This window comes from Sorghum bicolor, chromosome 3 (genome assembly GCF_000003195.3).
Source record: "Sorghum bicolor cultivar BTx623 chromosome 3, Sorghum_bicolor_NCBIv3, whole genome shotgun sequence".
Taxonomy (NCBI): Eukaryota; Viridiplantae; Streptophyta; class Magnoliopsida; order Poales; family Poaceae; genus Sorghum; species Sorghum bicolor.
In genome coordinates this window covers 2,899,556-2,914,046 of record NC_012872.2, presented here as the reverse complement: position 1 = coordinate 2,914,046, position 14,491 = coordinate 2,899,556, and the positions used below count along the sequence as shown (strand labels likewise).

The 14,491-nt window shown below is 44.9% G+C and overlaps 1 protein-coding gene across 1 annotated transcript; it reads left to right on the top strand.

Moving 5' to 3' along the window:
- Positions 350 to 14,167, top strand: LOC8082834. The gene is made up of 4 exons (XM_021455205.1): positions 350 to 514; positions 10,492 to 10,661; positions 12,069 to 12,365; positions 12,388 to 14,167. The coding sequence occupies exons 1-4, from the start codon at positions 350 to 352 to the stop codon at positions 14,048 to 14,050; spliced, it is 2,295 nt and encodes a 764-aa protein (XP_021310880.1). The 3' UTR covers positions 14,051 to 14,167.

The window sequence follows — 14,491 nt, the reverse complement described above, 5'->3', positions numbered from 1 at the left end:
GGCAAATTCATCAGGTTGGTTTTACAGTTGGGGCCGCCGGCGCCGGGTGGGCGGGCGGATGCATTCGCATCGCAGGAGCGCGTCGTCCTCCCCTCCGTTCCGTGTCACGGCCATCCGGCTGCCGGCCGGGCGATCTCGATAACGAACGAGCGCGCGCGGCTGGCTGGCGTCTGGCGTCGTAAATGAGCAAGCGCCAGATCACGGGCTTCACCGGATGTGATCAGGGATCGTCTCGTTTATTCGTCTGCCGCGGCAGGATCAGGATCCTGACGGGCGGGTTAATTTTTGCCCGGTCTCCCCGTCTCCACGGTCGCTGTGCGCCGGTGACGGTGAGCGATGAGCAGGGCGCATGCGTTTGTTGGTCGAGGTTGGGGCGTCGCGGTCGCCGACGCGGACTGCTAACTTGCAGCCTTGTAGTGGTGGTGGTGGTGGTGGGGAGCGGCCAGGCGTGGCCTGGGACGCGACAGGCAGCAGCGAAGGCGTCGTGTGGTGCTTGCTGCCTGCTGTAGCCTTTGTACGGCGTACGCGTAGTAACGTGCTCGCAGGACAGTGGGTGAGTGTGTAGTACATCAGGGTTACCGGTGGATTTGTTTGGGATTACGTACGGTTAACCATCCATCCTTGCCAACTGTTCCCCTGAATTAATTCTCGGGGTCCCCTGCTTGCTTGCTTGCACTGTTGCATGTCGAGCTAGCTCTCGACTGCAACGGATTTCAATCTGAATCAAGTCGGATGCATGTGATCAAACTCCAAAGATTCGATGTGACGAGAAATCTTGAAAATTTTTGCGAACTAAACAAGGCCAAATAAACCGCAGTGTAGTGGCGCTGTCGCCCTGATGCCGCTCGTGATCACGGAACAGACCGACGTTTTGGACACACGTACGCACGCCACGGATGCACGGACGACGCACATATATACAAGACACAACAAACAGTAGAGAGACACGCCGCTAGCTAGCTCACGCCCGTGGTCGGCTAGCTAGTAGAGCATTCCAAAACCTAGGCTACAAAACTGCCTCTGCCTGTGCATGCTCCAACACATACTCCAGTCCAGGCTGCATGCCTGCTCACCCGTGGGAGACTGTCTTGTCTGTCGACTGTCGTATACGGGAGACTGAACATACTCTGTACTATACACTGACGGCGGCTGGCGAGTACTACGTTCATCTTCAGGCAGTCTTGATGCGTGTGTGTACAGTGCGCGAGCTGAGACTTGTCTCATTCTCTAGTTCTCTGGAAACGAAGCAAGCGACCGCGGCAGTTGGCCATCGCCGTCGTCGACCGGTCGCTTTCTCGTACGTGCGACTCCATTCAACAGCAAGCAACACCAAATGGCTATATATGTATGGTATGGCTGCTGCCGCGCTCGTTCTACCCAGAGCTTGCAACGCATTCGATTCCGCAGCGAAACGAGAGCGAGAATGCTCGTGTACTCGTGTGTCGCATGGTTGCTTGGCATTGACGACCTACTACACGCGACCGCCCGCTAGCGGCGCTGCTTTATTTTTCATCGGATGCCTACGTGCTACGTCCATGGCCGCCATCGGTTTCGAGAGATTGCGTGACAAGCGGCAAAGTTAATTACCTGCATGTCCACTCGCCACCTTTGCTTCCCTGCCATGCGTCCACATGCACATTTGGCATCATCCTACATGGACACATACAAGCCTGCTTTCTTGTCTTTTTTTCACGACTTTATTACACGCTTACTTATATATACTCCCTCCGTCCCTAAAAGCTTCAATTCTTAGAATCCGTGCCAGTCAAACTTGTTTAACTTTGATCAACTTTATAGAAAAGAGTATCAATATGTATAACATAAAATGAGTATCTTATGAAAATATATTCAATGATAAAACTAATGGTATTAATTTGGTACTATAAATCTTAGCGTTTTTTTCTATAAATTTGGTCAAAGTTTTAAAAGTTTGACTTAGAACAACTCAAAAAATTTCAGCTTTCAGGGACGGATGGAGTACTTACACAGTAGGAAATCCAAACAAACAGAGCATCTTTAGTACTGTATCATCTTTACTGATCTGCTCCAAATGGGGGCAAAATAATGGGGCTTTGGTCCAATCTAACTACTAGTAGCAGTATAATTACTGGTCCCAGTTCTACGTTCCTCAGGAGACCACTCGTCCATTCCAATCCAGGCACAGGCAACAAACAAGCAACACCAACTTTTTGTAGCGGAGATTGCGCAATTGTGCTCAGCGTGCTGTTCGTCCTGACCATCAATATCTCCGTGGAGGCGTCGACATGGACACTTGATGCATAGTTAAGCCGTTCCAGCAGTAATAAGGTGCAATTTATGCAGATTGCAGAGGATCGGAGACATCGCAGCCTACTACTGTACAGCACGGCATGCCGCATGCAGGGACGTTCTACCAATTGAATACTCGAATTGTAGCCTGCAAGAAATCCGAAGTGGTTACTTGCCCTCCAATCAACTTTTTCTTTCAATGGCACATAAGGAAAGAGTATATATAATTTCTGATGGCATGGAACAAATTTTCTCTTTCTTCTATGGGCATGCCTTCCATCCCTCCTCGTCTTCTCTCGTTTGGGAACAATTAATCAGCTTTGCCAACTTTCAAAAAAAAACCAATTAATCAACTTTGGTACAAGCGGCAACTAATAACTACCTCTCTATTCCAAATTATATAAGCCATTTCAATTTTCTTAAAGAGTCAAACCATCTTAAATTTAATCAAATTTATATAATAAAATAATAATATTTATGATAATAAATAAATATCACTAACAAACAAGTCCATGTGTTGCAACGAGAGAAAGAAGCTATCAAGTATTCATGGAAATTGAGAACCAAAATGATACATATCTATTTACGTTTTCAAGCTATAATTTATTAATTTTATGATAACTATGACATTTATAACATAAGCTAATTTTCTATCATCACTTTAATATTACATTGGTACATACATATTAGACACATTTATTTAGATTGATATGGACAACAAACTATTCCAGATTGTAGTTCACGATTTGATTAGTTATTAGATCATCAGCTAAGTGAGACTATAATAAAATAAGTTTTGTTTCTAATCAAAATTGCATCAATAACTTTTGTGATGTAAATCTCTACTTTTCAAAGAAGAGATGAATTTCAACTGCTTATACTATTATTATTATATCTCTTGTTTGTTTCTAAATATTTATATGACAAAAAAGGACGGAAAAAATCAATCGGAAGTTGACGACAGATGCGTAGAAAAAGAGGATTGTGGAAAAAAAAAACCCTAAGCCAATCAGATACGATAATGCGAACAAAAAGATAAATACAAAGAAACTTCTCATGCTAATAAGAAAATAGGAAAACAAAATAAAAAGCCCAAAACTCTTCGTGGTTTGATATTATGATAAGCTTTGTCAAATTTCTATTTTTATCCTTTCTAATTGGATTAGGATTCCTATTTAGGTTGTTCAGGATGGATTACTATTAGTATTCATAGTGAACTGATCATAGATCAGTTGGTTGGGTTACTTGGTGGAACCTGTCCATCCGGGTTCAAGTCCCCGACTTGACATAGCTGTTCGCATTTTTCTAGATTTATTTAGGATTTAACGGTGCTATGCTTTTAGTGGTAGGCGATGTGCACGTTGACAGCGAGGCGTCTGCAGTGCTTCATCAATCTCGAGATTTGTTGGTCCAACTTGGTTCTCCGGAGGTGCTCATAGGGGCAGGGTATCTATGTGCATAACAGTTTCCTTATTCATAGAGTTAGTTAGAGAGAGCTGGTCCAAAAAATGGGTCTAGGTTTTCACCCAGGGAAGACTGGGTCTCGCAAAAAAATAGTATTCGCGTAGCTATCCAGGTTACCTTATCTATATGCATAATAGTTTCCATATTCATAGAGTTAGTTAGAGAGGGTCATGTATGTGCATAAATAGTTTCCATGAGTTAGTTAGAGAGGGCCGGTCTAGAAAGCAAAAACAAAATAGTATTTATAGTTATCCAAGTAAACTTATCTATGTGTATAATAATTTCCATATTTATAGAGTTAGTTAGAGAGGGCTATCTATATGCTTAACAGTTTCTACATTAATAGAGTTAGTTAGAGAAGACCGGTCTAGAAAACAATCCACACAAAAATAAAGAGGACTGATCAATTGATGCTTTCAAGGAAGAAAACGGTGTAGGTGTTACCGTCATCGGTCTAAGAGGGATAAATCTTTCGCCATGGCATCTCAACACCGTGCACAACATTGGCCACAACCTGTTCGCTACGCCAGCCGCCGCTCTGCCCGACCGAGCCACTTGCTGTCGTCAATGCCGGTAGCCACCGTCGCTGAACTTGCCGCCCGATATATACCACAACCTTCCATATTCATAGAGTTAGTTAGAGAGGGCCATCTATGTGCATAACAGTTTCCATATTCATAGAGTTAGTTAGAGAGGGCCCGTCTAGAAAACAAGCCGCACAAAGAGAAGAGGATCGATCGATGCTTTCAAGGAAGAAAACAGCGTAGACGTTACCATCATCGGCCCAAGAGAGGCAAATCTTTTGCCATGACGAGATTGGGTAGGTCGAGTGACTAAGCACAACGAAGCGAGGACGGGAGGAGGGGGCCAGAGGCATTTATGGAAAGACATGTCTCTTTTTGCTTTTTTGTTGGAGTGGAGATAGCGGGGAAAGGGTCTAATTTTTTAATGCATGTGACATTTACGCGGGTTGTGGTGGAAGTACGGACAAAGCAAACAATGGACGATGAGCGGAATAGATGAATGTGTTTTTTGTTTTTCATAGTGTTAGAGATAGAGGTGAGAAGTTGCCCTATCATGTAGACCTCACGTCCACGTCAAATGCACGGTCAACATATAGAGTCAGTTAAACTCCGTTTTGTCTTATAAGACCCGGATCCAAGTTTAGAGACTTAAATATACCATTTTGGAAGTTTGTGGATCGGGATGACAACACCAACCAAGTTTAGAGACTGACATTGGTCGCCTTAGAAGTTTGTGGACTGAAATGACACCGATTACCAAGTTTAAGGATCATATATATCATATCATTTTGGAAGTTTGTGGATCATAATGTCATCGTCGGCCAAGTTTAAAGATCGAAGGTGAATTTTACTTTCCTTTTGATTTATCTGGACCATCATTACAATATGGACGCCTAACAGTGGATGGAGTGGCTGCATGGGAAGCAGCCATCGTGCCAGTTCCGCTCACATGTAGTGTTGGCATATCTGCCTTAATGCTCTGAATCTGCAAGTCCGATGCCCTCCTACTTAATACCTACATGTAGAGACGATATGAGCGTGCATACAGCAGACAGTTGGCGCATGTATGTACAAGTTTGTGGTCAGGAGTTTGTTAGGTTCAGTAGTAGACTAGATACTACTACTGTCTATTTGCTTGGGCCTGACAAGGGGCATCATGGACTGTTTATTTGCTCAATGATTAGCTCGCTGCCTGTCGCAATTATGTAGGAGTATCTGTTTGCAAGGGGAAACAAATAAAAGTACTGCAATTGAAGCACGTTGTATGTGTGCATTCCTAGTAGCAGCGAGGATATTCTAAGCCCAAAAGACAGCTATTAGTTTCGCTATCATCAGAATCTGGTTTGTCTGATTAGTCCATTATTATCAGAATCTAGTTTGTGTGATTAGTCCTGATGATGGAAATTAAACACTAATCATGCCCCCATTGCGCCTCTTTTTTTTTGTAGAAGAGGAAATAAGGCACATTGCTTTTACCTTAATCATTATTTGCTCCACAAACCATGCATGCCATTGCTGAATTAATTAGCGCATGCCTGTGTGATTAATTAGTACTGTTGTGCTTTGTGCTTTGGTGTTTCTGTGTTGCTGTATCTGTAAATAATAAAGCGGAAAATATGTGATAGAGGAGAGGAGATCAGGCGTTCACCGCATGTGCCGACTGCCGACGGACGAGCCCAAGCGAGAGCTTCCACTTGCATACCACCACACCACGCAACTCATGGCTTTCGCCAGTACGTGCAAGATGGTGGCAGCACAGAATCGGCACTGCTGCACGACTGCTACCACCAGCACCGGCGGCCGGCCGACGGTGCATGCATGTTCAGAGCAACAATTCTCAACTCTGAAGATGAGCATTCAGGCTGCCTCACTCTACTCTACTCTGCAAATGCATTGCTGTTAACGCAGAGGTTGTTAGCTGTAAGGCCTTGTTTAGATGTAGTCGTATTCACATCAATCAACATGTGTTGGGGTGGATTGAAGTGGAACTTAAACTAAATTCCACCCCAATCCACTTCAACACATGTGGATTGAGGTGAATATGACAACATCCAAACAAGGCCTAAGGTGTGCGCGCCCACCGTACCACTTTGGCCTTAAGCCCTTGGCACCTTGGCGAATGAAGAGATGATTGATGGTGATAAAGAAGAGGCCAGCCAATCAATCACTCTGCTATCTAATGTCTGATCCGATCTGATTTCTTGCGGGGAGGGATCAGAAGCAGAGACGAGCTGGAGTTGGAGTTGGAGTTGGACCAGGCCGAGGCCAGCCTACCAGAAAAAGCGACCGCTGCGCTGAATGCCTGAATCCGAACATGCGGGCAAGGCATGGGTTCAGCAGCTTCTGCACTCTGCCGTGCGCATGCACTGCAGTTGCGATGCAACCCTGGCAACGAAGCAGCCGGCATGTGAGGAGCCAGCGACTTAGCGAGGCATGCACGCAGCAGGCCCCTTTGCCTCCAGCAAAAGAGCAAAGCAAATTGTTGCCTCGGCTTTTCCTTTTGCCCTTGCCCCCACAAAGGAACAAGGAACCACCCATCATTGCCATCGCTGCTTTTAACCCTCCCTTGCCTTGCTCTACAATTCAGTTCTGCACTGCCATTCATCTCGGTTGCAGTCTCGGAGCTCGAGGATGGATCATGGATGGAATTGGCCTAGATCGATGAAACCCAGTAGCAACGGACGACAGTGGCTGGTCCTGACTGATGATCATGACAGTCTAGCTAGGCCAGCAGGCTTGACCAGGAAGCTTCCCATATACTATTGAGTACTCTCTTTTTCTTTTGCATGCAGGGAGAAGACAAGACAAACAAAAGAGCAGTTCGTTATGGCAAACCAAAGCGTTTCTTCGTTTAGTCATTTTCTTCCAAAGGTTTCAGAGGTTCAGTCTGTCCATTTCATCTTTCGTCTTTGTACTTTCGCGCTAGCTACCACATAGGAGTCGTCGTCTACGTACGTAGTAGCATCTATATCTTCTTTGAACCTAACATTATCCGTTCTCGTCTGTCTTAATGGTACTACTACTAGAACAAGGCTGGCTGCTCTTTATTAGTGCTCGCACGTAGCAGCCTGAACCTGAATGCGCAGCTTCTCCGATGAGAGAGGATTGGATAAAAGTTATAAAAGGGCTTGCTTGGAGGCTTTGGATCATGCAATGATTCAGGCTCATGCAGGCGAATCATCATCCACCCTCATTTCTATCCGCACGGCGTTCTAAGACAGATCGTGATAATAGGTTGATTAGTGGCCACAAGCAAAAAGGGTACCTGATGACTGCAGCTTTGAGTTGAGTTTCTGTGCCTTAGGCTGAAAGTCTGGCACTGACTGAATTTGTTTCGTGTCTTGGATGGATGGGAGATTGGGAGGAGGTACCGTTTTTTGTGTCTGTGAAAAGATAAAGAAAAAGGCCCAACCCATGCACGGGCTGACGACCAGATAAGCCTGTCTTGTCGTGGGCTAAAAGAAGCCTACCGAACTGAAGTTATTAGGCCGAATCTACACATGGGCCGAAGGGAATGACAGACATCCCGAGTGGTGCGGCCCACGAGCAGGTCCAGCGACGTGCAGCTTCAAATGGTTGATGATTTTGCTAAAAAGAATTTATGGTTGATGATGCCATAAACAGCACGACACAAGTTAGTCATACCTAGGCATGAAAACGGATCAGATACGGACGGATATTACCGATATCATATTTATTTTTATATTTCTGGTCGGATTCGGATTCAAATACGGATAATGTCAATCATGTCGGATAAGATATGTTTGGATGTCGACATCATAAATATACGATTTAAGTATTCGTGTTGAATATTTGGACTCGGATACGGACAAATCTAAACTCCTCTAAACGAATTCGGTCTTGAATACAGTCGGAAAATATTTGTACCGTTTTCATCCCTAGCTAGTCATACCCGACAGAATATTGTGATTACATTCATGACCAAGGTAAGCTACCCAACCTAGTGGCTACTAAAAATTTTGAATTGGGATGCACTCACTCCAATTTATGTATTGTGCGTATAATTAATTAATTAATTAAAATATTTACTTATCAAAAAAATATTGGGTTCACTCGTTTCTAAGCAAAGTTTGAGATGGATGACAATAATAATACAAATACTTTGTACTTAAGGAAGGCCCCTCAGATATTCTAGAAAGAGTATCAAAATATATTTCATGATACATCTATTGATACTAAATTTGTGTTATAAATATTAATTTTCTTTTCTATGGATTTAATCCTTTTTTTTAAAAATGACTTAGACAACTGTAAAGGTTGATTTTTTGGGAGAAAGGAACCCGACTCTATATATAACATATAAAAGAGTTTACCTTCATTGTTGGATCTAATATAGTACTTCCCCTTTGGTTCGAAATATAGTACTTCCCCTGTGTCCCTGAATAACTCAACAATTTGTCTAAAAATAAATCAGTATCTAGGGGTTTGAATGGTCCACCAGACCATTTATTTTCTCGAAGTCTCCTCGCATTTACTGCACCCACTCCCATCTCCCAATCCAGGATTGAGTTTTTTGCGGTTAGATGTGTATAGTAAGGACACTCACAATGCAGACTCTATTATAGAGTCTAAAGTTATTTATTATCTCGAACAATGTGGACTTAAAGTCTAAATAAGATTTGAATTCTTGTTTTTTCTACCTCTTTCTTTAATAAATATGCTGTCACATCAGCAAAATACTATAAATAATATATAATTAATTATTTTGGACTCTGTGATAGAGTCTTGCATTGGGAGTGCCCTAACCACTAAAGGTATAGATTGCAATAATCGGTTATCAATGTACAACTATGCAGGGCGTGATTGGTTGCCAAGCTCATGCCATCCGAAGGTCTAATCCGTATTGCTCGGTGCACTGTGGCCATATTTGGTTGCTTTGCACGCACCTTTTGCCTGCATCCTTTCATCCATCTGCCCTCCTCCGCCTTGCACGTCCGTCTTCTCAATTTCCACTTTCCTCTCCATGCGGACAGCTTGGTTCGTGCATGGTGCAGGGGCCATGTGCGAGATACTCAAAACTTTGATCCATACATGCAACCAAACACGATCTCATCTCGTATTGAACCAATAACAAAGACAACCAAACATGACCACTTGCACGAGCTCAACCCGGCTTCTTCGGTCCTGGACGGCCTGGCCATCCTGGCTCGAGGCTTGCTTTTCAACCAATCACGCCCTCAAGTTAACGAAGGGTAGTATGATCTTTTTGTAATGGATCTTGCAACTCAGTATCCCATGCATTAGCTAGGCAATCTTTATTAAAGAAGAGTTCTCATGTTTTGTTAAATGATCCCCCCTCATCTATTCTACTTTTGCTTGTAAACGATGTAACCATTTACGTGAATCAATAAAGTTTGCCTGAAGTTTCAAAGAATGCATCAATAAAGTTTGCCTAAAGTTTCAAAGAAAAGGCAGTATGATTTTTTTTCTCTCTATCATACTAATATGTCATAAACTTGCTAGGAATCTATTTATACAAGGACAAGGGAAGTAGCAAATTGTGTTGTCAATGTAAGATCTCCATTGGTAGTGATTGGGCTTCTCCAAAAATGGTAAATTTAGGGGGGGGGGGGAGGGGACATAATTTTGTGACATCATCTTATAAGAAAAAAATTCAAATTCACTATTTTTTTACTAGGTTTTTTGGCTTTAAAAATCATTTTCTGTGTGCACGTTTTGCAGAGCCATGAAATAACATGTGCTAGGATAGCTCTCTTTGTGTTGTGTAATTCTACTTCCATTTGATAAAAAAGTGCCACAATAGTATGGTCATGAAAAGGAATGAGATGCCGGAGAAGACCCAGCAAAAGTCCTACCGAAGAGAATCTTATTCTTTGTATATAAGTTTCATCAAATCGTTGATAGTTTAGTCGAACTTATGTTTTGTCAAATCGTTGATAGTTTAACCGAACTAAAACCAGTGGTGTAGTATTTTATATGATGAAACGAGGTCGCCGAGAGAAGTCGCCTAATTAAGAATCACTCCCGTCAAGTCGCCGAGAGAAAGTCTTCGTTCCTTTTGCTCAGTCTGGGGAACGAACAGACAAAAGAGCATTCCGATCCAATAAACAAACCATTCTGCTGAGAGCTCAGAATCTTCGTAAGCTAGACAACAAATCCCAGTTTAAGCATTCCGATCCAATAAACAAGCCATCCTGCTGAGAGCTAAGAATCTTCGTAAGCTAGACAACAAATCCCAGTTTAAGCTAAGCAGTTCCCGGCTCGTCGCCTCGTCGGTGGTTGCAGCGTCCGGCGCCCGGTGGGCAGCTACGGCAGCAGCAGGCTGCCAGGCTCCCTCCTTCATCGCTGGGTCGTCTACTCTTCTGTGTCTTCTTCGGTTCTTCCTGTTTTCGCCGTCGCCGGCATCCAATCTATCCACCCACGGTAATCTACTAGGTACCCTTCCAAACTACTGCATTTTGATTTTAGGAAAAAAAAAAGGATTATTGCAGCGTTTGTTTACCCGGAAGATCTCATCCACTCAGGGCTTTACAAATTCGGTTTCCACATTGTTGGAACAGAGAAGAGAAAATAATCTACGTAGTATGGTTCAGATTCTTCAGTATTTATTCGCAAAAAAAGATGATCCTTCACTAGTTACCGTTAGCATTGTTGAAGGAATGCGCCTCCGTATGTAGGGGAAAAAACAAAAAATTCCATAGGAATATCACGGAGAGATGAAGTCCGCATTTTCTTGGCTCGCTCTTGTAGGATCGACACAAACAATCCATATCGGGAAGAATAATCATCTGCAAAATGCGAGCTGTACTCGCTTCACTGGCCGCTCGTCGGTCGTCGCCCACCCTTCTCTCGTCCTACAGGAACGAATGGACAGGAATGAAACCGTACTGGGCTGGGATGGAGTCAAGTCAACCTCCCACCCTCCCAACAAATGATCATCAATGCATTAATTAATAATTAACAAATGTAATTCACCATGCACTTAAGGCCTTGTTTAGTTCCCCAAAAATTTTGCAAAATTTTTCAGATTCCCCGTCACATCGAATCTTTAGACGTATGCATGGAGTATTAAATATAGATGAAAATAAAAATTAATTGCACAGTTTGGTCGGAATTGACGATACGAATTTTTTAAGCCTAGTTAGTCTATAATTAGATAATATTTGTCAAATACAAACGAAAGTGCTACTATTCATATTTTGCAAAAAGTTTTGGAAGTAAACAAGGCCTAAGTGTCTGTTCTAAAATTCCAGCCTTTACCAATCTCTTCTTTTGGCCATCCAAAGAATTAACCTTACAAAATTGATATGATTTCTACTCCTATGGTTTTCTTTGGCGAATTCCCTACTGTGTTTTTTGGGAATAATTCCCTAGTCCCTACTATGGTTTAGCTGCCATTGGGCACAAAAGAAGCTGATGACACATGCCTGATATTTTGCATTCTAATTGCACTACGATATCCCTTAAAACAATGTGATTATTATCTATACTAGTCCATCTTACATGGGCCAATTTTTACAGCTAGTTTATCTCTATTTGTTTCGTATTAATGAAACACGGGCTCTAAACCCTGTTCGCGGAAAAAAAAAATCCATTTGCTTCTTGTGCTATAATTCTTCATGTTCGCATTTAATTTTTCAGCCAAGGAACAATGGGCAGAGGAGGGCTAATAGACATTTGGAAGAAATGGGAGATCCAAGTGCTGGTGCTCCTTAATTAGCTTCACACTGCAACTTATCCTCCTGATCTTGGCAAGGATCCGGCGCCGCAAAGGCTCCGCTCTGCTGAGGATCCTCCTCTGGTTGGCGTACCTCATGGCTGACTCCACAGCTATCGCCACCTCTCCCTCCGCGCCAGATCAAGCGAGAATCAGCTCGTCGCGTTCTGGGCGCCCTTGCTGCTCCTGCACCTCGGTGGCCCGGACACCATCACAGCCTACGCCTTCGAGGACAACCAGCTCTGGCTGCGCCACCTGCTAAACCTCGCGGTGCAGGTCATGGGGGCAGCCTATGTCCTGTACCAGTCTGTTGCTATTGCTATCCAGAGGGCCTTGGTCACCCCTTCCCTGCTGATGTTCGTTACTGGCCTTCTCTCTCAAGTATGGGGAGAGGACATGGGCGCTGAAGCGTGCTAACATTGACAGCATCAGAGGCTCTCTTGATCTGCAGGACGACAGAGACCGTCGCCAGCCGTATGATGGACGGGTTGGAACAGCAGAGCTGGATTCGGAGGACGTTCTGCTGGGTGCTCACTACATGTTCAATGCCTGCAAGAGCCTCTTCACCGACGATCTGATCACGTCGGGAGCAGAACTCGAAGCTATTAAGGGCATACAGTTCAATGGTGGCAAGTACATGTACGAGCTGATTGAGATGCAGCTGTCCTTGATGTACGACATCCTGTACACCAAGGCAGCCGTCATCTACACATGGTATGGTTTCTGCATCCGTCTCATCTCACCGGCATCCACTTTGGCATCGTTCTTGCTGTTCCAGTTGAGCAGCAGCAGCCATGGTGGTTACACTTACAGCAGAGTGGATGTCATCGTCACTTACATTCTCCTGGCCGGGGCCTTTGTCCTCGAGATCACGTCGTTGATCAGGGTACTAGGGTCTTCCTGGGCATGCGCCTTCTTACACGCTCGGAGATGGGACCGGATCCATGGCGCCGTCCGGTGCCTTCGCCGGCTTCTCTGGGCAGCGAGGAGCCGAAGGTGGCTGGACTCGGTTGGGCAGTACAACCTGCTGGATTTCTGCACTCGTGACAGGACCGAGCTAAGGAGCAGGATCGCCAAGAAAGTAGGGCTGGAGAAGTGGTGGGACAAGCTCCATTACTCGAGCACCATCAGCATTTCGGACAGCTTCAGGGACCTCCTGCTGGAAGAGATACCAAGAAGGCAGCTAGGGGACATGAGGGACGCGCGGGGCCGGTGGACGCTCCAGCAAATAGCTTACCCGCCGGGGGCCAGCGACAGCCGCAGATTATACGATGAGATCAGCTGGAGCGTCAACGACACCGACTTCGATCAGAGCATCCTCATCTGGCATGTCGCCACCGACATCTACCTCTCCTGCCGCCGGCAGCCTGAGCCAGCCGCGGAGGATCGCCATCGCCTAGGCCTAGCCAAAGCCGTCAAGGAGCTCTCCGACTACATGTTCTTCCTCTTCGTCGTCCAGCCCCACATGCTTCCGGGCCCGGTTCGGAGCAGCCGGTACGACAACAACTGTGACGGTTTGGTCACGCTGTGGCAACAACACTCTGCTGACAAGGATGGCATGGACCCGATGCTGACACCAAGGGAAAACCTAGCTAGATTGCTTTACCACGAGTACAGAGACAGATCCGACGACGACGACGACGACGATCGTGCTAGTCCAGCAGCATCCTTTTCAGTTCAGATGATGGAAGAGGAAGACAAGAACCCCCATGGTCTCGCTTACATCGACGCGGCTGGGCTCACCGGATTGCTCCTTAGCGAGCGCTCAGGTATACCTGACGTGCTGGAAATGATCGCCGGAGTGTGGATCGAGATGCTGTGCTACGCCGCAAGACACTGCACCGAGGTTTCCCACGCCAAGCAGCTGAGCAGCGGTGGCGAACTGGTGACTGCAATGGGGATGCTGGTGGAGTACACCGCTAGGTATGACCTGCATTCTGATGGTCATGGATCAGAGGATGATCGTCCACTGTCAGGGACATCTATGGAGAATGGAGAACCTAGCACTAGCAGAGCGGCGGCTGAGGTATCTGTCGATCTCGATAGTATCAGTGAAGGTGCCGGCCGGATCGGAGGTGAAATATGCGAGGAATAATGGGGTGGAAAATTTGATCGCCGAGAGATATTGTAACAATGCTCGTTGCCTAGTGGAAATGAATTGAAGAATCGATGTATAGGTAGGCATTGTCATGACATCTGATTCGATGCATGCCGCTGCTGTATCACTATATATAAAAACCATCAATTCATAAAGGTCGTGTTTCAACCATGCAAGATTTCTAACCGATGCGGGTGTGATATGAGCGATCGAGATGGTCTACGGATCTTGTCACTTGCATGATCAGTGTATTTGTAAAAAAAAAAGCGTGGGAATTGGGATAAACATGTGGAGATTGAGAAATATGAACACGTTGGGGAAATTTCTGGACTGTACTTATCATTATAGCGGAGCTAGCATGGAGGGTAGGAGACCCTAAATTGACATGCTTGGCAAAGTTCAACTAGTGAAAAAGGGAACGGTACTTAACTGAAGATG